Below are 24074 nucleotides of genomic sequence, written 5' to 3' on the forward strand. Positions count from 1 at the left end.
GAGTCAAGAAAGTAACTCAAGATTATGATCTGCATATTGTAGATGATTTTAGCAAAATTATTCTATAGGTTAGATGTTGAAATGATTATTGTTGGGACTTCCCTAGTGGCTCAGTGGTCAAGAATCTGCCTTCCAATTCAGGAGACCTGGGTTTGGTCTCTGGATTGGGAAGATCTGGAGAAGGAAAAGGCAACCCACTCCAGTATTCTTGCCTGGGAAATCCCATGGACAGAGGAGCCTGGCGGGCTATAGTTGATAGGGTTGCAAAAGAGTCAGACATGACTTAGCAACTAAACAACAACAAAATTATTATTGCATGACCTAAATTTTTGCCTGTGTTGCTTTGTACAAGGAATCTTCTTATGCATATAGGATAAAGTGTATCAGGGATATGACTTATTATCTTCTAAGACTCTTGTTGTTAGAATAGTCTGATTCCCCAGAGAAGGTGCTTACACATTCTAGAGGATATAAACCCTATTGCTGGTATTCTAGGAACTCTCTTTTTATGTTTTACTTTGGTGATTTTCATGACTCCAACCATATATTAGTACTGCATTGGCGTGCTAGTAATGGCATTCCATCAGACACACTTGTGGAACAAGAAAAAATGTAACCTATCTCAGTTAAACCTGATTGTATTCTTTAGATTAATTTATAGGGGTTAGTGGGGTTTTTTAAATTTAAATTTATTTATTTTAATTGGAGGCTACTTACTTTACAATATTAAGTTTTAATTACTTAATTTCTGAAGAAGGTACTAATTTGAATCTCTGGGTGAAACACAAAATGGACTAATTTCCATTTCCTGCTGCTGACTTAGGGAGGATGGGCCCTTCTGCAGAACTGCCATCTGGGACTGGATTTCATGGATGAGCTAATGGATATAATTATAGAAACTGAGTTTGTACATGACTCGTTCCGCCTGTGGATGACAACCGAGGTTCACAAGCAGTTTCCCATCACCCTCCTTCAGATGTCCATCAAATTTGCCAATGAGCCCCCCCAGGGTCTCCGGGCAGGACTGAAAAGAACATATGGTGGTGAGTCGAGAAATCCTTCCAAGTTTATGGACGTTCTTATGCTCACATTGTTTTCTTTAAAGACATTATGGAAAAGGGATTAGATAGGATTAGTTATAGCAAGTGGTGCTATGATTTAACATGATGGTGAGGGCATAGCCACCTCTGTCCTGCTGCACGTGGAGTATCCTTGGCCATGTTAGAGCCTCAGAGCTTCGGATTCCACCTTACGTTTTTCCTGTTTCCCCAGTATCGCTCTCCTTTGGCCTGTGCTAGTCAGTTTCCCACTTGGCTCAGTGGTAAAGAATCCTCCTGCCAATGCAGGAGACACGGGCTTGATGCCAGGGTTGGAAAGATCCCTTGGAGAAAGAAAAGACAACCACTCCAGTATCCTTGCCTGGGAAATCCCATGAACATAGGAATAGGTGGGCTACAGTCCATGGGGTCACAAAGAGTCAGACACAACTTAACCACTAAACAACCACAACCTTCTCTGCTAGACAGCTGCCCTTTTATGTTAAATCTAAAATGGATAATGTTGCTGTTTACGGTCTTCATGCTCCATACCTAACTCAGGGCAGTAGCCTCTTCCAAGACGAGAAGCTGAATTAAAATTATGGCCTCTGCCTTCATTTCAGGTATAAGAATGTCAGGATGTGAGTGAAGTAGAAATCCCACCACAGCAACTGAATCAGACCCAAACACCCCTCCTGCCCCAACTGGAGCCAAGATTGTTCCCAATACATTCACTCCCTCTGTGTCACAGCTTCCTGTATGAAGCTCACTGTCACAGAAAAAGCGTGAGCTTGGAGTTAAAAATCCTGCTTCTGGTCCTTCCTGAACAAATACCTTTATTCTCATGGGAGTTCATCACTCAAACAACCTGTGTTTCAGTTTTCTCGTATCTAAAATGGAGATAATAAAATGATAAATTTAAATTACAATAGTGTATTTAATAAAAATCATCAACATAGTTATTACATATAAATTTGAGATTTTTTTTGGAGTTGCTAACAAGGCTCACATTTTTGCCAATAGAGTAGATGTGGAATGATGATGACTGTAAAATCAGTTTGCAAATTAAAACATTTATAATTGTATATGTGACAAATGTATATCTGTATAATAATCATCATTACAATTTGGAGAATATACTCAGGTTGCAAAGGGCTTCTTTTTAATTTTATTATTTTTTATTATTCTTTTTAATCGAAGTATAGTTGCTGTACAACATAAGTTACAAGTGTACAATATCATGATTCATAATTTCTAAAGGTTATATTCCATTTATAGTTATTATAAAATACTGGCTATATTTCCTATATTATACAATATATCCTTCTTATTTTATGTCTATTGGTTTGTGCTACTCAATAGCAATGGGATACTGTATACACTATTCTAATTGATATTAAATTGTTAATAGAGTATATAGAAGTCTTTGCAACCTTTGTCTTTGCAGTCTCTGTAGTAATAATAATAATAATAATGTCTGTTATTAGTTGTCTTTGCAGTCTTTGCAGTCTCTTTGTAGTAATAATAATAATAATGTCTGTTATTAATCGTCATTGTAGTAATAGTAGCAGTATTTTTTTGCTACTATTTTTAGCCCCACTTTTTTCTTATGTTGGTAAGAACTTTATCCATGTGAGTGAGACCCCACTCCCCTCAAATCTCTGTGCATATTTTTCAGAGAAATACCCTCTGGGTACCCAAAAGTTAAACTATAACTGCCATGTGACTTTGATAAAGATGATTCAAGATAAGTGAATTTTAATATCAGGAATTTACAGCAATCATTTACAACTTGTAAAAGTGGTAGGAAATAAAGATGTTTGAGAGATGATAGTTTTTCCCCACCTGACCTCAACAGGGGTGAGCCAGGACCTGCTGGATGTGAGCGCTGTGGCCCAGTGGAAGCCCATGCTGTATGCCGTGGCTTTCCTGCACTCAACGGTCCAGGAGAGGCGCAAGTTCGGGCCCCTGGGTTGGAACATCCCCTACGAATTTAACCAAGCCGATTTTAATGCCACAGTGCAGTTCATCCAGAACCACTTAGATGACATGGATCTCAAAAAGGTACCTTGGGCACACTACTTTCTGCCTTGGGTGACTTGGGGCTTGAATCCTTGAGCTAACATGAGCCCACCACCCCCAGCATGGGCTAAATCCTGTAAGAGCGATGATTTTCTGTGCTGGCAAAGTCATCCTCTTTAAGGCATAGCAACTTGGGTCACAATAACCTCTTAATTTCAGGGAAAAAATGAACACATTTTGATGATCTTTTTATTTCTCCAAGGCAAATTGACATTACAAGTAAGACAACCTAACAGGATCTATTGGAGGGAGGGAGCAATGGATGAAGAAGCTTGTTTTTTAAAATCCTAAAACCAGTCCATCCTAAAGGAGATCAGTCCTGGGTATTCATTGGAAGGACTGATGTTGAAGCTGAAACTCCAATACTTTGGTCACCTGATGTGAAGAGCTGACTCATTGGAAAAGATCCTGATGCTGGGAAAGATTGAGGGCAGGAGAAGGGGACGACAGAAGATGAGATGGTTGGATGGCATCACCGACTCGATGGACATGGGTTTGGGTGGACTTCTGGAGTTGGTGATGGACAGGGAGGCCTGGTGTGCTGTGGTTCATGGGGTCGCAAAGAGTCGGACATGACTGAGCGACTGAACTGAACTGAAAACACGAAAAATTTAGGGTCTAGATGACTTTTTTTAAAATTTTATTTTATTTTTAAACTTTACAATATTGTATTGGTTTTTGCCAAATATTGAAATGAATCCACCACAGGTATACATGTGCTCCCCATCCTGAACCCTCCTCCCTCCTCCCTCCCCATACCATCCCTCTGGGTCGTCATAGTACACCAGCCCCAAGCATCCAGTATCATGCATCGAACCTGGACTGGCAACTCGTTTCATACATGATATTATACATGTTGCAATGTCATTCTCCCAAATCTTCCCCAAAATTGAAATATAATTGGTTTAAAATGTTGTGTTAGTTTCTGCTGTACAATGGAGTGAATCAGCCATGTACATAAATATATCCCCTCTCTCTTATACCTTTCCCCCACCCCACTCTGATCCTACTCCTCTAGGTCATCACAGAGCACCGAGCTGAGCTCCTTGTGCTATTCACCAGCTTTGCACTAGCTCTCTATTTTATATGTTGTAGTGTATGTATGAGGCTTCCCTTGTGGCTCAGATAATAGTCTGCCTGCAATGCAGGAGATCAGGGTTAAGTTCCTGGGTGGGGAAGATCCCCTGGAGGAGGGCATGGCAATCCACTCCAGTATTCTTGCCTGGAGGATCCCCATAGACAGAGAAGCCTGGTGGGCTACAGTCCATGGGGTAGCATAGAGTTGGGCACGACTAAGTGACTAACACACACACAGTGGATATATGTCAATCCCAATTTCCCAATTTTCCCACCCTTCCATTCCCCCACTATGTCTGCATGCCCATTCTTTATGTCTGCATCTCTATTCCTGCCTTGGAAAAAGGTTCATCTGTACCATTTTTCTAGAGTCCACATACATGTCTTAACATATGATATCTGTTTTTCTGGCTTATTTCACTCTGTATGACAGACTCTAGATCCACCCACATCTCTACAGATGACCTTATTTTGTTCCTTTTAGTGGCTGAGTAAATTCCATTGTGCATACATACTGCTTCTTTATCCACATACTCTTGAATGTGTGCTTTTTAAGGAATAGCCTCAATATTCTTAAAAAATAAGCATTTTTTCTATTGAAATCAAAGTGAAGAAGTACATGAATGCACCACCAAGAGAATCTATTTCAAATCATGAACATGAGCTTTGAGTTCCCCTCATGTTTGCCTATTTAATTTTCTTTCTGCACTTTTTAATTACTGAGGAGTGAATGAAGAATGCACGAGTGGATGACATTGATGACAATGATGACAGTGCATACATAGGTGTTACCTGGCAGGGAAAATGGGGGTGAGACAGTCATCACTTCTGCCTCATCATTCTGTAACTTTTCCCAGGGTGTCTCCTGGACCACTGTCCGCTACATGATAGGAGAGATACAGTATGGAGGCAGAGTCACCGATGACTATGACAAGAGACTATTGAACACACTTGCTAAAGTTTGGTTCAGTGAAAATATGTTTGGACCAGATTTCAGCTTTTACCAAGGCTACAATATTCCAAAATGCAGCACAGTTGATAACTATCTTCAGTATATCCAGGTTAGTCATCTTCAGAATTTTATGCATAGAGCAAATATCTGTAGCCAGATGATTTTTTGTTGTTATTTATTTATACTTCATACTTCTTTGAAAATAAATCTTAATGGTGGTACATATTGAACGTGGAAGGTTCTGAGCCCCAGAGATGTTATCCTCATATGTTTATATTCATCTAGTGACTAAGCTGTTTATTTGTTCTGAGTGTCTGTTTTGTATCAGTTCTCTGCTTCCCTTTTCTCTCTCTCTTTTTGTCCACGTGGACTCTTAGTTCCCTGACCAGGGACAACAAGAACTCATGCCCCCTGCAGTGGAATCATGGAGTTTTAACCACTGGACCTCCAGGGAAGTCCCACTTTTCTTCTCTTTTAATGCCCCAGTGAAGAATATTCTTTGGAGAGATGACAGATTGGGCAGATTTAGATCCAAATGCTCTTTTGTGTAGGGCATTATACTCAGTGCCCTATACTCAATCTTATTTTGTGTTTCAAAGCATTTACCTTATTCCATGAATCTGTTTCTTAATCCTGACCTAATGGACAGCATATGAGTATTCTCAGAAACACACTCTGTATAAGAGGTTCCTCTAAGACTGAGTTTCTCAGCTTCGGCACCATTGACATTTGGAACTGAATACATTTTTGCAGGGGTGGGGGACAGTCTTGTGTAGAACGGCTAACATCACCCTTGTCCTCTACCCACAAGATGTCAGTTTCACCTCCTACCCCATTATAACAACCTTAAATGTCTCCAGACTGCTAAATATCCCTGGCGGGAAAATCACTTCCAACTTTAAAGTCTTGCTCCAAGAAGGAATAAGATTTTGCCAGGAAATCGGGGGGAAAAACTTGATTTGTGCTTCCAAGTAACTACATTTTCTGTCTCTGAATCTGGAATTCATTAGATCATTATTTAGTGATCTCTTTTGCTTCTCAGATTTACCTCAGGGTGAACCAACTAAAGCAAAACAGCCCCAAAGAGCTAAATATATCAGTATATTTAGAGGTTCTGTGATACATACATGTAATGAGTTTACCATATATCACCAGCCCTACACTTTTATTAATTCAAATCTACAAATATATTTGTCTTAAGTGTATTATATGTGTCTTTAAATCATTTGCACTGAAGAGGAGAAGTGTATACGAAGGTATAAATTTAGGTATGCCTGCACATATATTTATTTATACACATCTCATTTTATAAGAATTTGAGTTCGCTCATAAGAGGGCATTAAGTAAAAAGGAATAAAATAATGGACTAGAAGGGAGGAAAAACATGAATAGAGTTAAGTATACAATTCTCACATAGAAGTATATGTCAAATTGTAGGTAAGTTTTCTTCTGTTCAGGTAGCTGGGGTAGTAGTTATCTGCTAGTTCTGCTGTTCTGCTTCTTAAGGACTTCCCGGGTAGCTCAGCTGGTAAAGAATCTGCCTGTAATGCAGGAGACTCTGGTTAGATTCCTGGGTTGGGAAGATCCCCTGGAGAAGGGATAGGCTAGCTAATCCAATATTCTTAGGCTTCCCTGGTGGCTCAGCTGGTAAAGAATCCGCCTGCAATGGGGGTAGACCTGGGTTTGATCCTTGGGTTGGAAAGATCCCCTGGAGAAGGAATGGCTACCCACTGCAGTATTCTGGCTTGGAGAATTACATGGACCGTATAGTCAGATACGACTGAGCGGCTTTCAGTTTTCTGCTTCTTACTGTGTCTTGCTGTATGTTTTTCTAACTTTGTTCCTCTTTTAATATTTCTCACTTTTCCTAGTCTCTCTCCTCCTTGAGAGAGTACATTTCCCACCTCTGGTTTTATCAGGCCATAATTGCTAAAGCTGTCATTTTTAGTAACAATTAGTTATACACCATTTATTTAAACAATTGGTTTGAATTAGATGGGACCTTCGAGAAACCAAATACCATTCCATAGTTCCCTTTCTATTTTATAAATGTATTATAAAATAAGATAGTGTCTCTGAATCAATTTGCTTAAAGTGCAGACATTAAAGAACCATGGGCTTATTATGTTAACTTTCTTTTCAGGACAACTTTTGATTCTATTTTTTAAAATATATTTATTTATTTATTCGGCCACACTGGTCTTAGGTTTGGCATGGGAGATCTTTGTGGCAGCATTCAGAATCTTCCGTTGCAGTGCCTGGTCTCAGGAGTTGTAGCACATGGGCTTAGTAGTTGTGGCTCATGGGCTTAGTTGCCCTGAGGTGTGTGGGATCTCAGTTCTCCGACCAGGGATTGAGCCCATGTCCCCTGCATTGGAAGGCAGATTCTTAACTACTGGACTGCCAGGGAAGTCCCACTTTTGATTCTTTCCTAGAGAAATTATTGAGATGGTAGCCTGCCACATGTCAGACATATCATGTAAATGCTTATCCTAATAAAATCGTGTCTATTTGCTAAGATGTGTAATTTAACTGGTGCTTGTTGTCAGCAGTCTCTGCTCACCAGTGGGTATTTGTCATTCAGGGCCTGCCCACTTACGACAGTCCCGAGGTGTTTGGGCTGCACCCCAACGCGGACATCACCTACCAGAGCAAGCTGGCCAAGGATGTGCTGGACACCATCCTGGGCATCCAGCCCAAAGACAGCTCTGGCGGAGGGGATGAGACCCGGGAGGCCGTGGTGGCCCGGCTGGCTGATGACATGCTGGAGAAGCTGCCCCCGGACTATGGTCCTTTTGAAGTGAGTTGATGGCATCCTGACAGAATAGCTGTGGGTGTGCGTGGTTGGTTGGTTGTGGGGGTGGTGAGGAAGCAGTGCTACACTAAGTCACTCAGTCGTGTCTGACTCTGCGACCCACGGACTGTAGCCTGCCAGGCTCCTCTGTCAATGGGAATTCTCCAGGAAAGAATACTGGAGTTGGTTGCTAGTTCCTTCTCTAGGGCATCTTTTTGACCCAGGGACGGAGCCCACATCTTTGCATCCCCTGCTTTGGCAGGTGCTTCTTTACCGCTGTGCCACCTGGGAAGACTGAGGAAGAAGGCAGGAGGGCAAAAATAATTTTTCTGAAATTAAAGAAATTATTTAAAAACTTCACTTCTTGAAGAAGCAGTAAAAGAAGTATTTGAACCTATCGATGTAATCATTTCAAAACACAAATAATAAACCTGATGAGAGAGTTAATCTTCATAGTTAAATTATAAGTGTGTACTGATGGGTTAGGATTATTTTTCTATAATGTCTCCTGGAGGCACTTCACACTGTCATTTGTTCAAAGGAAAATGATGTATTCTTAGAGTAAAGCATCGATTATTTTACAAAAATAATTCAGGCCTTCTTAATTTCAGGAAGTCTATAGTTATATCATTAACTCTGCAGCTTCTTCATCACATGGGTTTTGAAAAATGATTTATCATTTTTTAAAATTAATGTATTTTATTTAACTGTGCTGGGTCTTGTTGTGCATGCAAGACGTGAGAGCTAGTTCCCTGACCCGGGCCCTCTGCATTGGAAGGGTGGAGTCTTAGCCACTGGACCATCAGGGAAGTCCCCCCAACTTGTCCTTTTAATATCAAGTAACTTCTAAGTGAAACTGACAGTTATGAAGGTTAATTTTTTTGACATTTTAGCATGTATTGTGGGAAGATTTACCCTGAAAACATGTTTAAATCTTTGCTAAAAGCAAAAGTAAGTGGCTTACTTTCCTTGTAGTCTTAAGAGATTTCTTGGACTAACCTTGTGACATTTCTGTCATAGGAGCACCAAGTTTCTTTATATATTGCCCTTTCCACCTGGTTTTCAGAAGGAATTCTGCATTTTGTTTCTTATAGCATCCTATTGTTTTCCATGTAGCAGGCCATTTCGGTTGCTAGTTTTTCACTATAGACTGAACTCAAAGAACTCTCACCAGGGGAATCATTTCCCCTGGAAGAAACTCTGATCACTTGGTTGGAGAAAATCAATACTGTAACCAGCTTTCATAAGCGCCTTTCATTATAGCATCAGGAAAGCAGTCATTCATGTCTAGCAGTGGCTGAAATATTTATAAAGCAACGAAAGTGCCTAAAATATATTAAGTGAAGTGGTAGTCACACAGACGTGTCTGACTCTTTGCGACCCCATGGATTGTAGCCTGCCAGGCTCCTCTGTCCATGGGAGTCTCCAGGCAAGAATACTGGAGTGGGTTGCCATTTCCTTTCATAAATAAACGTGGTGGTATGTATGCAGTTTAGAAGAGTCACCTTCGTTTTGCTAAATTTGCTTGCTGCTGCTGCTGCTAAGTCGCGTCAGTCGTGTCCGACTCTGTGCGACCCCATAGATGGCGGCCCACCAGGCTCTGCCGTCCCTGGGATACTCCAGGCAAGAACACTGGAGTGGGTTGCCATTGCCTTCTCCATTGTGTGAAAGTGAAAAGTGAAAGTGAAGTCGCTCAGTTGTGTCCGACTTGTAGCGACCCCATGGACTGCAGCCTACCAGGCTCCTCCATCCATGGGATTTTCTAGGCAAGAGTACTGGAGTGGCTTGCCATTGCTGTTAGAACAATTAAGCCTGGCATGATATCTGATCCACAAAAGACTCTGGATAAATACTTGTAAGACAGAAATGAATGAGTGAGTGGATGGATAAATGCTTTGATGGAAAAAATAAAAAGCTTTCAAAACAGAAATCTAGCTTTTTGAGACAGCCTTCAGAATTGTTGCATATGCATACACATCTGCTTGTGTGTGTCCATGCGTGTATTTTCAAGTCTTAGATTGGCAGTGAGTGAATGTTTCCCAATAACTGCAGTTGTTGTTTGGAAGACTGTGTGTTCGTGGACGTGGATTTTATATTCTTCTGTGAATTAATGGCTGCCTGTCTTCTCTCACCTGGGATGAAAAATCAGCTGGTCCTCTAACCGATATTTCTTTTATTTTTTCTCTGTTTTCTGACAGTAAAAAAAAAAGAAAAAGCTTACTATTTATGGAATTGTAAAGTTTAGGGCCCTTTCAGAAGCCCTAGAATACCACGTATACAATATAACATTGTGTGTATGCTCAGTCCTGTCTAACTCTTTGTGAGCCCGTGGACTGTAGCCCGTCAGGCTCCTCGGTCCATGTAATTCTCCAGGCAAGAATACTGGAGAGAGTTGCCATTTCCCTCTCCAGGGGATCTTCTTGACCCAGGGATCAAACCTGCGTCTCTTGTTTGGCGGTGAATTCTTTACCACTGAGCCACCAGGGAAAGTGAAAAGTAAAAGTGTTAGTTGTTGAGTGTTCGACTCTTTGCCAGCCTGTGGACTGTATGGGTCCTGGGCTCCTCTGGACACCAGGCTCCTTTGTCTAAGGAATTCTCCAGGCAAGAATACTGGAGTGGGTAGCCATTCCCTTCTGCAGGAGATCTTTCCAGCCTAGGGATCAAACCCAGGTGTCCTACATTGCAGGCAGGTTCCTTACCATATGAGCCACTAGGGAAGCCCTATATAGAACATTCAGTTCAGTTCAGTTCAGTTGCTCAGTCGTGTCCAACTCTTGGTGACCCCATGAATCACAGCATGCCAGGTCTCCCTGTCCATCACCAAATCCCAGAGTTCACTCAGACTCACCTCCATCAAGTCAGTAATGCCATCCAGCCATCTCATCCTCTGTCGTCCCCTTCTCCTCCTGCCCCCAATCCCTCACAGCATCAGGGTCTTTTCCAATGAGTCAACTCTTCTCATGAGGTGGCCAAAGTACTGGAGTTTCAGCTTTGGCATCATTCCTTCCAAAGAACACCCAGGGCTGATCTCCTTCAGAATGGACTGGTTGGATCTCCTTGCAGTCCAAGGGACTCTCAAGAGTCTTCTCCAACACCACAGTTCAAAAGCATCAATTCTTCAGTGCTCAACCTTCTTCACAGTCTAACTCTCACATCTATACATGACCTAGGAAAAACCATAGCCTTGACTAGATGGACCTTTGTTGGCAAAGTAATGTCTCTGCTTTTGAATATGCTATCTAGGTTGGTCATAACTTTCCTTCCAAGGAGTAAGTGTCTTTTAATTTCATGGCTGCAGTCACCATCTGCAGTGATTTTTGGAGCCCAGAAAAACAAAGTCTGACACTGTTTCCACTGTTTCCCCATCTATTTCCCATGAAGTGATGGGACCAGATGCCATGATCTTTGTTTTCTGAATGTTGAGCTTTAAGCCAACTTTTTCACTCTCCACATTCACTTTCATCAAGAGGCTTTTTAGTTTCTTTTCACTTTCTGCCATAAGGGTGGTGTCATCTGCATATCTGAGGTTATTGATATTTCTCCCAGCAATCTTGATTCCAGCTTTGACTGTGTGGATCACAATAAACTGTGGAAAATTCTGAAAGAGATGGGAATACCAGACCACCTGACCTGCCTCTTGAGAAATCTGTATGCAGGTCAGGAAGCAACAGTTAGAACTGGACATGAAACAAGAGACTGGTTCCAAATAGGAAAAGGAGTATGTTAAGGCTGTATATTGTCACTCTGCTTATTTAACTTATATAGAACATTAGTAGCTGTCAAATAATTTTTCATGTGCTAATGTCTCCATGGCAGGTGAAGGAGAGGCTGCAGATGATGGGGCCATTCCAGCCAATGAACATTTTCCTCAGACAGGAGATAGACAGGATGCAGAGGGTACTCACCCTGGTCCGAAGCACCCTGACCGAGCTGAAACTTGCCATTGATGGCACCATCATCATGAGCGAAAATCTACGAGATGCTCTGAATTGCATGTTTGATGCCAGGATTCCTGCTCGTTGGAAGAAAGTATGTTTAAGTCAGCTCTTATCCTGCCTAATCACTTTATTGTTGTGAATAATTGTAATTGGCAAGTGAAAGCATGTACAGATAATGTGCTTAAGAGTGTTCTTTTGCTTAGGGACTAATCCTCTTAGAGCCCTGTATTTTTAGATTGTAGGTAGGGAAGAAAACGATTTAGCGTCTCCCACATCTCAGGTTCTCTGCTAGGCAATTTGTATGCACTGTTTCATGTAAATCTTACAAATTATTACCCATATTTTACTGATGAGGAACTTAGGTTAGGGGAGATTAAATGTTTTCCCAGATCTGTGATGTTAGTTTTATAGAAGGGGGTGTTCCTAGACTCACACACACATGTCAAAAGTCACTCCAAAGAGAAATCGTCTCCCTTGCTTTTTCTGTAAATATGTGACTGTATATCTCTCAAGGTAGCAAGATAATAATTTAACAGTATTCTTACTGATTGCATATTATTAATTGTGCTAAATGACAGATGTGGGCTTTTAAAAATGTTTTAATGTAAATATAGTTGATTTAACACAATGCTGTGTTAATTTCTGCTGTACAGCAAGGTGGCTCAGTTATATATGTGTATTCCGTTTTGTGTTTCCATTACGGCCCATCACAGGATGCTGAATCTAGTTCCCTGTGCTGTACAGTTGCACCTTGTTCTTCATCCACTTTACATATAATAGTTTGATCTGCTAATCTCAGTCTCCCAATCCTTTCCTCCCCGACCTCCTTCCTTGGCAGCCACAATTTCTCTTCTCTGTGTCTGTGAGTCTGTTTTTCTCTTTCTTAGATGTGTTCATTCATCATATTTTAGATCACACACATAAGTGGTAGCGTATGGTATTTGTTTTTGTCTTTCTGACTTACTTCATTTAGTGTGATAATCTCCAGGTCCAACCGTGTTCCCGCAAATGGCATTATTTCATTCTTCTTACTTTATTCTCATTTTTGAAGCTTTTAATTTTGTATTGGAGAATAGCCAGTTGACAATGTTGTGGTAGTTTCAGATGAACAGCAAAGGGACTCAGACATGCAAATACATGTATCCGTTCTCCCGCAAACTCCCCTCCCCTCCAGGCTGAGTAATATTCCGTTTTGTATGGAATATGTATGTATGTATATATACACCAGGATGTGGGTTTTTAAAAAATTTCTTTTCCATCATGGTTTGCCACAGGATGCTGAATGTAGTTCCCTGAACAGGGCCTTATACAGTAGGGCCCTGTTGCTTACCCATTCTGCATGTAATAGTACGATAAATAGATGTGGTTTGAAGAGATGTTTTTCTACTTGGAGAAGTAAAACGAGAACCTGAGTGTCCTTGTTGAGGAGTTGGCTGATCATGGAACTGAGGGTGCTGAGTGTGCGGTGGGAGGACGCGGGAGACGGCAAGGTGGGGGTTATCCAAGGTGGGGAACTTACAGAGATGAGATTGGGTCCTGGGTGAGTGGAACTTTTGGAGCTGAGTCAGGTAAATGAGATGGTGGGACAGGATGGGGCTAGAACTGATAATCTCTCAGGAGAGACTCCTTTAGTGCTGAGCCTCTGATCCCTCACCCAGGGCTTTGGCAGATTCCAAGGCAGTGGGACAGAAAGCAGTGTATGGTAACTGGGGGTGCTTGTCTACTGTCTTCTCATCTTATTTGATTAACCACCATCCCATCCATCTCTCTGGACACACAGCTTAGAAACTCAGAATCAGCTTTGACCAGATCCCTTTCTCTCCTCCTCTGCAAAAAATTCATTGTCTAGGCCAGAGAGTTTTCTGTATACATTGACTCTGCTCATTGCTAGTGACCTACCTGGTCCCTGGCCATGGCGGGCTCATTCCCCACTAGACCAGCTCACCCAGCTTGGTGAGCACCTGCAGTTCTGGAACAGGGATCCTTGCCAGAAGATACCCCCTCATTAATGGGTCCCTGTGCCTTCAGATCAAATGTTGTATAAAGACATCTCTTTCAGTTAACACACCTATAACGATACGATGGAATGAGTTACCTCATTTTAAACTTTGTTGTTGTTTGGTCGCTAAGTTGGGTCTAACTCTTAGAGACCCCATGGACTACAGCATGCCAAGATTCCCTGTCCTTGACCCTCTCCTGGAGTTTGCCCACACTTATGTCTGTTGAGTTGGTCATTCCATCCAACCGTCTCATCCTCTGTCATCCCTGTCTCCTCCTGCCCTCAATCTTTCCCAGCATCAAGGTCTTTTCCAGTGAGTCACCTCTTCGCATCAGGTGGCTAAAGTATTGGAGCTTCAGCTTCAGCATCAGTCCTTCCAATGAATATTCAGGGTTGATTTCCTTTAGGATCAACTGGTTTGAGCTCCTTGCTGTCCAAGGGACTCTAAGAATCTCTTAAAAAAAAAAAAATTTGGCCATGCCACACTGGATGTGGGATATTAGTTCCTTGACTAGGGATTAACCCCTGGACTTCCAGGGAAGTCCCACTTCCTGGAACTTAAAATCCTTTTATACAGCATTTTTTTCTACTCAACTTATTAACAGTCTTTGGGAATCCCAGTGTCTTTTGTAAAATAGGCATATCAATTCTCAAGCTATTTGAAATTCAAGTGTTTTATCTATTCAGGTTGATCGCTACATTTATTCACACATAAAATAGTGCAGTTCCAGTGAAATGTTATAAAATATGATTTGGAGATACCTTCTAGTGTGACTGCTGATAATGTTGATGACATTTCCATGCCTGTTGTAATAACATAAGTTCCACATGTGAATTCAGGCAGAACGTTACAGGCAGTGAATGCAATTAATTTGTTGGTGGTAAGGAGACCTGTGTTTTCATTTTTATTCCCTTCATCAGAGAATATAAAAAAGCCTTCTAAGAGTCAGAAACTTCAGAAAATAAATGTTGTTTGCTCCATAAAAAATAAGTGGAGAAAGGCTTCTACATTTGTCATTCACAGAATATAAAGTGCTGTTAAGGCCATAAGCACATTTACATAAATAGAAATTCTGTTTTATAATGTATCTGTTGAAAATATAGCCTAAGGAAAAATAATTGAAGCCTGTTAAATTTAATTCAATTAATTGTTTTAATTGCTTTATGACAGAATTGATCATAACTATATTCATATGTGGAAGGAGATTTTATTGATAGCAGATGTCTTGAACAGCATGCCAAGCTGGGTTAATCTGGAATTCACATGAAGATTAGTTGATTCTAACATACTTCATATTATTAAAAAGGAAGAATAATTTGACATCTTAAATGTCAGAGCCCTATGGAAATTTATGCCTTAGGGACTTCTAAATTCTAAATGTGAAATTGATATTTCATCTTTTTTTTTTCCTGTGAATATAGTCAGTTACACAGTAGAATTAAACCTGTATTTATTCATGTTTTCATGCTTGCATTTCAGGCATCTTGGGTTTCAAGTACCTTGGGTTTCTGGTTTACTGAACTTATTGAAAGAAACTGCCAGTTTACCTCTTGGGTTTTCAATGACCGACCTCACTGCTTCTGGATGACGGGCTTTTTTAACCCTCAAGGATTTTTAACTGCAATGCGACAGGTAATAGCACTGATTTTTACCTGTTGGGTTATTACAGTTTTCCTCTGGAGGGCTTTCTTCTTTCATTATAGTTTTAAATATGTAGTTTATAATAAGGCAGAATGATTGTCTGGTTTGGGCACCAGCAGTTAACTTTATCCTGAACATAAATCCAGCAACTTGTTCTCAGGCTGCTAGCTTAAATTTTAAAATATTTATTTTTATATTAGATTTGATTTTATATTTCTTTTAAAATTGTTATTCAGTCATGAAGTCATCTCCGATATTTTGCAAACTCATGGACTGAAGCACGCCAGGCTGCACTTTCCTTCATTATCTCCTGGTGTTTGCTCAAACTCATGTCCATCGAGTCAGTGATGCCATCCAACCGTCTTATCCTCTGTCGTCCCCTTCTCCTCCTGCCTTCAATCTTTCCCAGCATCAGGGTCTTTTCAAATGAGTCAGTTCTTCGCATCAGGTGGCCAAAGTATTGAAGTTTCAGCTTCAACATTAGTGCTTCCAATGAACATTCAGGACTGATCTCCTTTAGGATGGACTGGTTGGATCTCCTTGCAGTCCAAGGGACTCTCAAGAGTTTTCTCCACAACCACAATTTGAAAGCATCAACTTATTTGACACTGAAGTACAAATATATTTAAATTAGGACATGGATATTACTTATAAGAGGATCTTTTAAAACCCATTAAATACTATCCTACCTTTTTTGAATCTGGGGCTACATTGTTACCACAATTATGCTCTTTAAGACAACCCTCTAGTTGCTGATGTCATCCTTCTCTTTTTCTCTTTCCCTGAGTAGGAAATAACTCGGGCCAACAAAGGCTGGGCTCTGGACAATATGGTGCTTTGCAACGAAGTCACCAAGTGGATGAAGGATGACATTTCTGCCCCTCCCACGGAGGGTGTCTATGTCTACGGCTTGTATCTTGAAGGTGCTGGCTGGGACAGGAGGAATATGAAACTTATCGAGTCCAAGCCCAAAGTGCTCTTTGAGTTAATGCCTGTTGTAAGGATTTATGCTGAAAATAACGGTGAGTTGTCTGTGCCTTCAGGGACGGTTGGTACAATGGGGTTGGGTGATGTTATAAATATAGGATCTCATTATTTTTTTTATCATGTGAGTGACTTCACTTTCACTTTTCACATTCATGCATTGGAGAAGGAAATGGCAACCCACTCTTGTGTTCCTGCCTGGAGAATCCCAGGGACGGGGGAGCCTGGTGGGTGCCGTCTATGGGGTCGCACAGAGTTGGACATGACTGAAGCGACTTAGCCGCAGCAGCAGCAGATAAGGATTATACTCTGTTGTCAAGTAGCTTCATATTCACACCTGTGTTTAACGAGTACTTACTTACTTCTGGGCTCTTCCTTGAGTGCTGCTGGGAGGCAATGGTTCTAGATAGTTCTTGCCCATCTAATAAAGCAGGTAAAATGTGGAAGGATACTCACGGAGCATTAGCTAATGAGATAAGAAGCAAGTGTTTGGAATAGTTACTAAGTGGTGAGAAAGGAGGGTGAGATAAGAGTGGGATGAAACTGTCGGGGGCTGGATCTTGGGAGCAGGGGGGCCTGGAGGGGCTTGGAAGAATGGATGGGGCTTGAATGATGAGGTGGGCAAGAGGTGGAAAGTAGGAAAGAAGCCTTTCCAGGTGGGATTGTACAGGGCTCCTGGAAGTCATGACTCCTCCAGCTTGGAGATTTAAGCCAGGCTGTGAAGTCCAGATTGAATTCAGGGACATTGGCTTAATTCAGTAGCTTATGGTAAAATGCTGAGTTCACATTGCAGCCTATGAATGTGACAACACTTTTATGAAACATACATGTCAAAGCAGAATCCTTTGACAGAGTTATCAAAGCTCTGTTTGACAAGTCTAAAAACACCTGAACTATTTTCCATTGTTGGTTTGATGTTTTCTAGAGGTTTTTGCATTTCACTCAGCTAACGTCTCCTCAGGGATAACCACTATTTACAATATGAGGAGATGCTGTTCATTTCACTTTAAAAAAATTATATTCCTTTTAAAATAAAATTGCACATGTTTAAGGTGTATAACATCCTTGGAAGAGGAAATGGCAACCTACTCCAGTATTCTTGCCTGGAGAATCCCATGGATAGAGCAGCCTGTGGGCTATAGTCCAGAGGGTTATGAAGAGTCAGACATGACTGAAGCAACTGGCCAAGGTGTATAACATGTTGATTTGATATACATGGTGAGATGATCATTATAAGCCATAAATTCATGAGGTAGCCAGGATAGTAGACCCTAAGGGAAGTCCTAATTTTATAATCGAAGCACGAAGATTTTTCTTTAAACAAAGAAGAGACAAAAATCTCTCTTTAAAGGATAATTTTTAGTTTATTTATCCCTTAGATAAATACCACACTTGTAAACATATGTATAAGCTTTGAATATTTGTTTTTTAAGCAAATGTTTGCTAGATGCCTAGTACAAACCAGATACAACCTTACCTGCAAGGGATAAAGGTATTTATGAGCCAAATCACGCCCACAAGGGACTCACAGCCTAGTGAAGGAGATGGATAAGTAAACAAATAATTTAAATAGAATTTGATGCATGTTATGATGGAGATCCCTGGTGGCTCAGTGGTTAAGAATCTGCCTGCAATGCCGGAGACCTGGGTTCCATCTGCTGATTGGGAAGATCTCCAGAGAAGGAAATGGCAACCCACTCCAGTATTCTTGCCTGGAGAATACCATGGACAAAGGAGCCTGGCTACAGTCCATGGGATCGCAGAGAGTTGGACACAACTGCGCGACTAACAGATGCACGTGATAGAGATGCTCTTAGGATGTTCGGGGATGCTAGAAGGAAAACGTAACTAAGCCTGGTAGGAGGTGGAGGCTGCTTTTGAGATGCGTTTTGGAGGATGAGAATGAGAGGGTGTTAGAGTCAGACTTTTCTGGGCAGAGGGAAAGAGCTCTAGCTCACTGAGTCAGCCAAGGTATCAACCATCTGACATACACTGCTCTATTGCTGGGGGTGCAACAGTGAGGAAAGACCATGCAGAACCCGCATTTGCACGGAGTTCAGTCTCAAGGAGGGATGGGTAACTGGAAAAGAGGCAGATATAGTCATTGCTATTCAAGGATTCTGTATGAATTCACCTACACTCTTAAAATTTATTTGTGACCCTAAGGTTAATGCCTGTGGACTTTCATGACTTTTCCCAGACATGTACAAAGCAGTGAAGAATCTGACCCTCCTGACGTGTGTTTCCAACTTAGGTGGAACAAGCCTGTGCTCTGCTCCTCGTTTTGGCTCGGACTGTAAACTAGTGCCCTTTCCGTGGTCTATTTAGTGCTATGTTTTTCATATTTTTCTATTTTTCATTGTTGAAAGTGGCCCTCGAGTGTAGTGTTGAAGTGCTGTCTGCTGTTCCTGAGCACTAGAAGGCTGTGATGTACCTTATGGAGAAACCACATGTGTTAGACAAGCTTCATTCAGGCATGAGTCACAGTGCTGTTGGCCCTGAGTTCAGTGTTAATGAATTAACAGAGCATATTAAAAAGATGACTTTAAACAAAAGCACACAGAAAACAAGGTTATGAATTGATCGGTTGATGAAAATTCTGTGGCCAAGGGCTCTGAGGAGCCTGACCCTCTATTTCTCCTGGGAGCTGCCGGTAATTTGGGCTTCATTAAACTATACATACATTGTTGTTGTTGTTTCGTTGCTAGGTTGTGTCTGACTCTTTTCGACCCCATAGACTGTAGTCTGCCAGACTCTTCTGTCTGAGGGATTTTCCAGGCAAGACTACTGGAGTGGGTTGCCATTTCCTTCTCCAAGGGATCTTCCCCACCCAGGAATCAATTCTGGGTTTCCTGCATTGGCAGGCGGGTTCTTTACAGCTGAGCCACCAGAGGAAATAGATACATTAGTCCCACAAATAATGAGGATGGAGTGTAAATGAACAGATTGATTTCAGATAGCTCTTGTTTCTGTAAAAAGGACACACACAGGGTGTGTCAGGGAGTGAGAGAGCATTCTGGTGTTCAGGGAAGAGTTTGCTGAGAAGAGAACATTGAACTGATATCCATGGAGAAAAGGCAAGCATGCAGAGACAAGAGCTAGCAATGGAGGCACTGTGTTTGAGGAACAGACAGTGTGTAATGGAAGGGGTGCCCATGAACATCAGAAGAGACGTGAGGGTGCTCAGCCTCCCTCTTGGTAAGGGTGTCATAAGGGTGTCACTCCTTATGCCCCAGCGGTGTCTGAAAGGATCCATGTGTGTGCCTGAGTTTGGGTAAACACGCTGCCTGTGGCTTCATGATTTTTTAAAAAAATAATTGTATTTATTAATTTAATTTTGGCTGTGCTGGGTCTTCATTGCCGCACGGGCTTTTCTCTAATGGCAGTGAGCTGGGACTATTCTCGAGTTGCGCTGCAAAAGCTTCTCATTGAGGTGGCTTCTCTTGTTGCTGAGTTTGGGCTGTAAGGTGTGTGGGTTCAATAGTTGTGATGCATGGGCTTTATTGCTCCGCAGGCATGTGGGATTTTCTTGAATCAGGGGTCGAACCCATGTCTCCTGCCTTGGAAGGTAGATTCTTTACCACTGAGCCACCAAGGAAGCCCCTCTTCATATCCTTACTGTGGTGTGAAGTCCCAGGGGAGTGATTATTTTATAGAATTAATAGTCAAGTGCTCTTTCAGCCAAAAGTAATACTTTAGAAATTTTGTTGCATCTAGTCAACACTGTTGCAAAAACATTTCCCTTATAAAGTGAAAGAAAAATCTTTCTCACATTCAGTTAGGTGTTACTTTTTTATTTCTTGTGACTAATGTGTAAAAATCTTTCATCATGTGACATTGAACATCTCAGCATGGTAGTAATAAAGCAATAATTTTATAATACAGGCAGTCCTTTATGACTTAAGAACACATTTTTGTGGAAGAACTGTACTCACCCTGCTGGGCATTAGTCAGTGGTGATGCTCATTAGCTGCAGGTAAGAGAGGAAATAAAAATAAGCAACAGAAAAGGTGACTATGAATTCCAAAGTGCTAATAAAAAAGTAAAGAAAATTGCAGTTCTTTATTGTCTTTTTTTGGTTTCAATAGAAGTTGGTGGAAACTTGCTGCCAAATAGCTTTGTGGTTGGAGAGGTGTTTTGTTAGTGATAGGAAATTAACATTCCATTGTTCTTTTCATCTGTTCAGTCAGTTCAGTGGATCACTCATGTCTGACACTTTGCGACCCCATGGACTGTAGCACACCAGGATTCCCTGTCCATCACTAACTCCAGGAACTTGCACAAACTCATGTCCATCGAGTCAGTGATGCCATCCAACCATCTCAGCCTCTGTCATCCCCTTCTCCTCCTGCCTTCAGTCTTTCCAAGCAACAAGGTCTTTTCTAATGAGTCAGTTCTTTGCATCAGGTGGCCAAGGGATTGGAGTTTCAGCTTCAGCAGCAGTCCTTCCAATGAATATTCAGGACTGATTTCCTTCAGGATTGACTGGTTTGATCTCCTTGCAGTCCAAGGGACTCTCAATAGTCTTCTCTGACACCACAGTACAAAAGCATCAATTCTTTGGCCCTCAGCTTTCTTTATAGTCCAACTCTTATATCCATACATGACTACTGAAAAAACAATAGCTTCGGCTAGATGGACCTTTGTTGGCAAAGTGATGTCTTTGCTTTTTAATATGCTGTTTAGGTTGGTCATAGCTTTCTTCCAAGGAGCAAGTGTCTTTTAATTTCATGGCTTCAGTCACCATCTACAGTGATTTTGGAGCCCAAAAGAAATATAGTCTCTCGTTTCCATGGATTCCCCATCTATTTGCCATGAAGTGATGGGACCAAATGCTATGATCTTAGTTTTTTGAATGTTGAGTTTTATGCCAACTTTTTCACTCTCCTTTTTCACTTTCATCAAGAGGCTCTTCAGTTCCTCTTTTCTTTCTGCCGTAAGGGTGGTGTCATCTGCATATCTGAGGTAATTGATATTTCTCCTGGCAATCTTGTTTCCAGCTTGTGCTTCATCCAGCCCAGAGTTTCTCATGATGTGCTCTGCATACAAATTACATAAGTAGGGTGACAGTATACAGCCTTGATGTACTCCTTCCCTTTCCCAATTTGGAACCAGTCTGTTGTTCCATGTCCAGTTCTAACTGTTGTTTCTTGACCTGCATACAGATTTCTCAGGAGGCAGGTCAGGTGGTCTTGTATTCCCACCTGTTTAAGAATTTCCCAGTTTGTTGTGATCCACACAGTCAAAGGATGTTGCATAGTCAATAAAGCAGAAGTAGATGTTTTTCTGGAATCCTCTTGCTTTTTCTGTGATCCAGTGGATGTTGGCAATTTGATCTCTGGTTCCTTTGCCTTTTCTATATCCAGCTTGAACATCTGGAAGTTCACCGTTCATGTACTGTTGAAGCCTGGCTTGGAGAATTTTGAGCATTACTTTGTTAGTGTGTGAGATGAGTGCAATTGTGCGGTAGTTTGAACAATTTTTGACATCGCTTTTCTTTGGGATTGGAATGAAAACTGACCTTTTCCAGTTCTTTGGCCACTGCTGAGTTTTCCAAATTTGCTGGCATATTGAGTGCAGCACTTTCATAGCATTATCTTTTAGGATTTGAAATAGCTCAACTGGAATTCCATCACCTCCACTAGCTTTATTTGTAGTGATGCTTCCTAAGGCCCACTTGACTTCACATTCCAGGATGTCTGGCTCTAGGTGAGTGATCACACCATTGTGGTTATCTGGGTCATGAAGATCTTTTTTGTATAGTTTTGTGTATTTTTGCCACCTCTTCTTAATACCTTATGCTTCTGTTAGATCCATACTATTTCTGTCTTTTATTGTGCCCTTCTTTGCATGAAATGTTCCCTTGGTAGCTCTAATTTTCTTGAAAAGATCTATAGTCTTTCCCATTCTATTGTTTTCCTCTATTTCTTTGCTTTGATCACTGAGGAAGGCTTTCTCATCTCTCCTTGCTGTTCTTTGGAACTTTGCACTCAATGGGTATATCTTTCCTGTTTTCCTTTGCCTTTCACTTCTCTTCTTTTCTCAGCTATTTATAAGGCACCCTCAGACAATCATTTTGCCTTTTTACCTTTCTTTTTCTTGGGGATGTCTTGATCAATGGTCTTGTACAATGTCACGAACCTCTGTCCATAGGTTCATGATATACTATAGATTCATACTGTAGGTTCGTGACTTCCATAGGTTCTTTTTATACTGTGATTTTAATTCAATTTTGATGACTAAATAGGGGCCTAATTGAGATAAAGAGGTATAATATTATTACTGACTAGAGGACACTCCAAAGGTGTAGCATTTTAAAATTAAAACTCTTATGATGAATTGTTTTTTATGTTAATATGAAGGGCAATTTCAGTTTAAATAATTCACCATTGAATTTTACAGACAGGACTAGTTTGTTTTTAAAAGGAAATCTTTGTTGTTTGTTGTTTAATCGATAAGTTTTATACAACTATTTTGTGACCCCATGAACTATAGCCCTCCAGGCTCCTCTGTCCATGGAATTCTCCAGGCAAGAATACCAGAGTGGGTTTCCATGCCCTTCTTCAAGGGATTTTCTTGACCCAGGGATTGAACCTGCGTCTCCTGCATTGGCAGGAGGATTCTTTACTGCTAGCCACCAGGGAAGCCCAGTTATTTATTTAAACTCTAAAAATTGAATGATATATCCCCAAACATTTATTTATGTCTCTTGTCATGGGGGAGTCACCCAAGTAGTGCTAAATACACCAAGGGAGTAAACCCACTGACATACCAAACAGTAGATCCTCTGTTATCAAAGAAAGTTGAAAAGAGGAAGGTTTAGGAAAGATCTTCCTAAGACTTCCCTGGTGGCTCAGACGGAAAAGCGTCTGTCTACAATGTGGGAGACCCAGGTTCGATCCCTGGGTTGGGAAGATCCCTTGGAGAAGGAAATGGCAATCCACTCCAGTACTATTGCCTGGAAAATCCCATGGACAGGGGACCCTGGTAGGCTACAGTCCATGGGGTCGCAAAGAGTCGGACATGACTGAGCGACTTCACATTCATTCATTCATTAGGAAAGGTCAGTGTCAGGCAGTTCAGTTGATCAGTCTGGTCTGACTCTTTGTGACCCCATGGACTGCAGCATGCCAGGCTTCCCTGTCCATCACCAACTCCAGGAGCTTGCAAAAACTCACGTCCATTGAGTCAGTGGTGCCATTCAACCATCTCATCCTCTGTTGCCCTCTTCTTCTTTTGCCTTCGGTCTTTCCCAGCATCAGAGTCTTTTCCAAAGAGTCAGGTCTTTGCATCAGGTGGCCAAAGTATTGGAGCTTCAGCTTCAGCATCAGTCCTTCCAATGAATATTCAGGACTGATTTCCTATAGGATTGACTGGTTTGATCTCCTTGCAGTCCAGGGGATTCTCAAGAGTCTTCTCTAACACCATAGTTCCAAAGCATCAATTCTTCAGTAAAGTCTTCTACATATAGAGAGAGTGATGCTCTTAGTAACTTTTGTGCTGTACCCCATGTGATGGGAAAGAGGTGACTACAGTGTTTGGGGGAACAAAGTGATGCTCGCTAAGTAG

At 41.3% G+C, this 24074-nt stretch overlaps 1 protein-coding gene across 2 annotated transcripts in view; it reads left to right on the plus strand.

Moving 5' to 3' along the window:
• DNAH5 (dynein axonemal heavy chain 5) overlaps positions 1-24074 on the plus strand; it is a 329281-nt gene that overhangs the window by 296013 nt on the left and 9194 nt on the right. For both annotated transcript variants that reach the window (XM_070774842.1, XM_070774841.1), the window contains exons 72-78: positions 824-1043; positions 2896-3101; positions 5054-5257; positions 7733-7948; positions 11759-11971; positions 15360-15512; positions 16312-16543. In XM_070774842.1, coding sequence (XP_070630943.1) covers positions 824-1043; positions 2896-3101; positions 5054-5257; positions 7733-7948; positions 11759-11971; positions 15360-15512; positions 16312-16543 — 1444 coding nt within the window. The remainder of the gene's footprint in view (positions 1-823; positions 1044-2895; positions 3102-5053; positions 5258-7732; positions 7949-11758; positions 11972-15359; positions 15513-16311; positions 16544-24074) is intronic.

This window comes from Bos indicus, chromosome 20 (assembly GCF_029378745.1).
Source record: "Bos indicus isolate NIAB-ARS_2022 breed Sahiwal x Tharparkar chromosome 20, NIAB-ARS_B.indTharparkar_mat_pri_1.0, whole genome shotgun sequence".
In the NCBI taxonomy this organism is placed as follows: Eukaryota; Metazoa; Chordata; class Mammalia; order Artiodactyla; family Bovidae; genus Bos; species Bos indicus.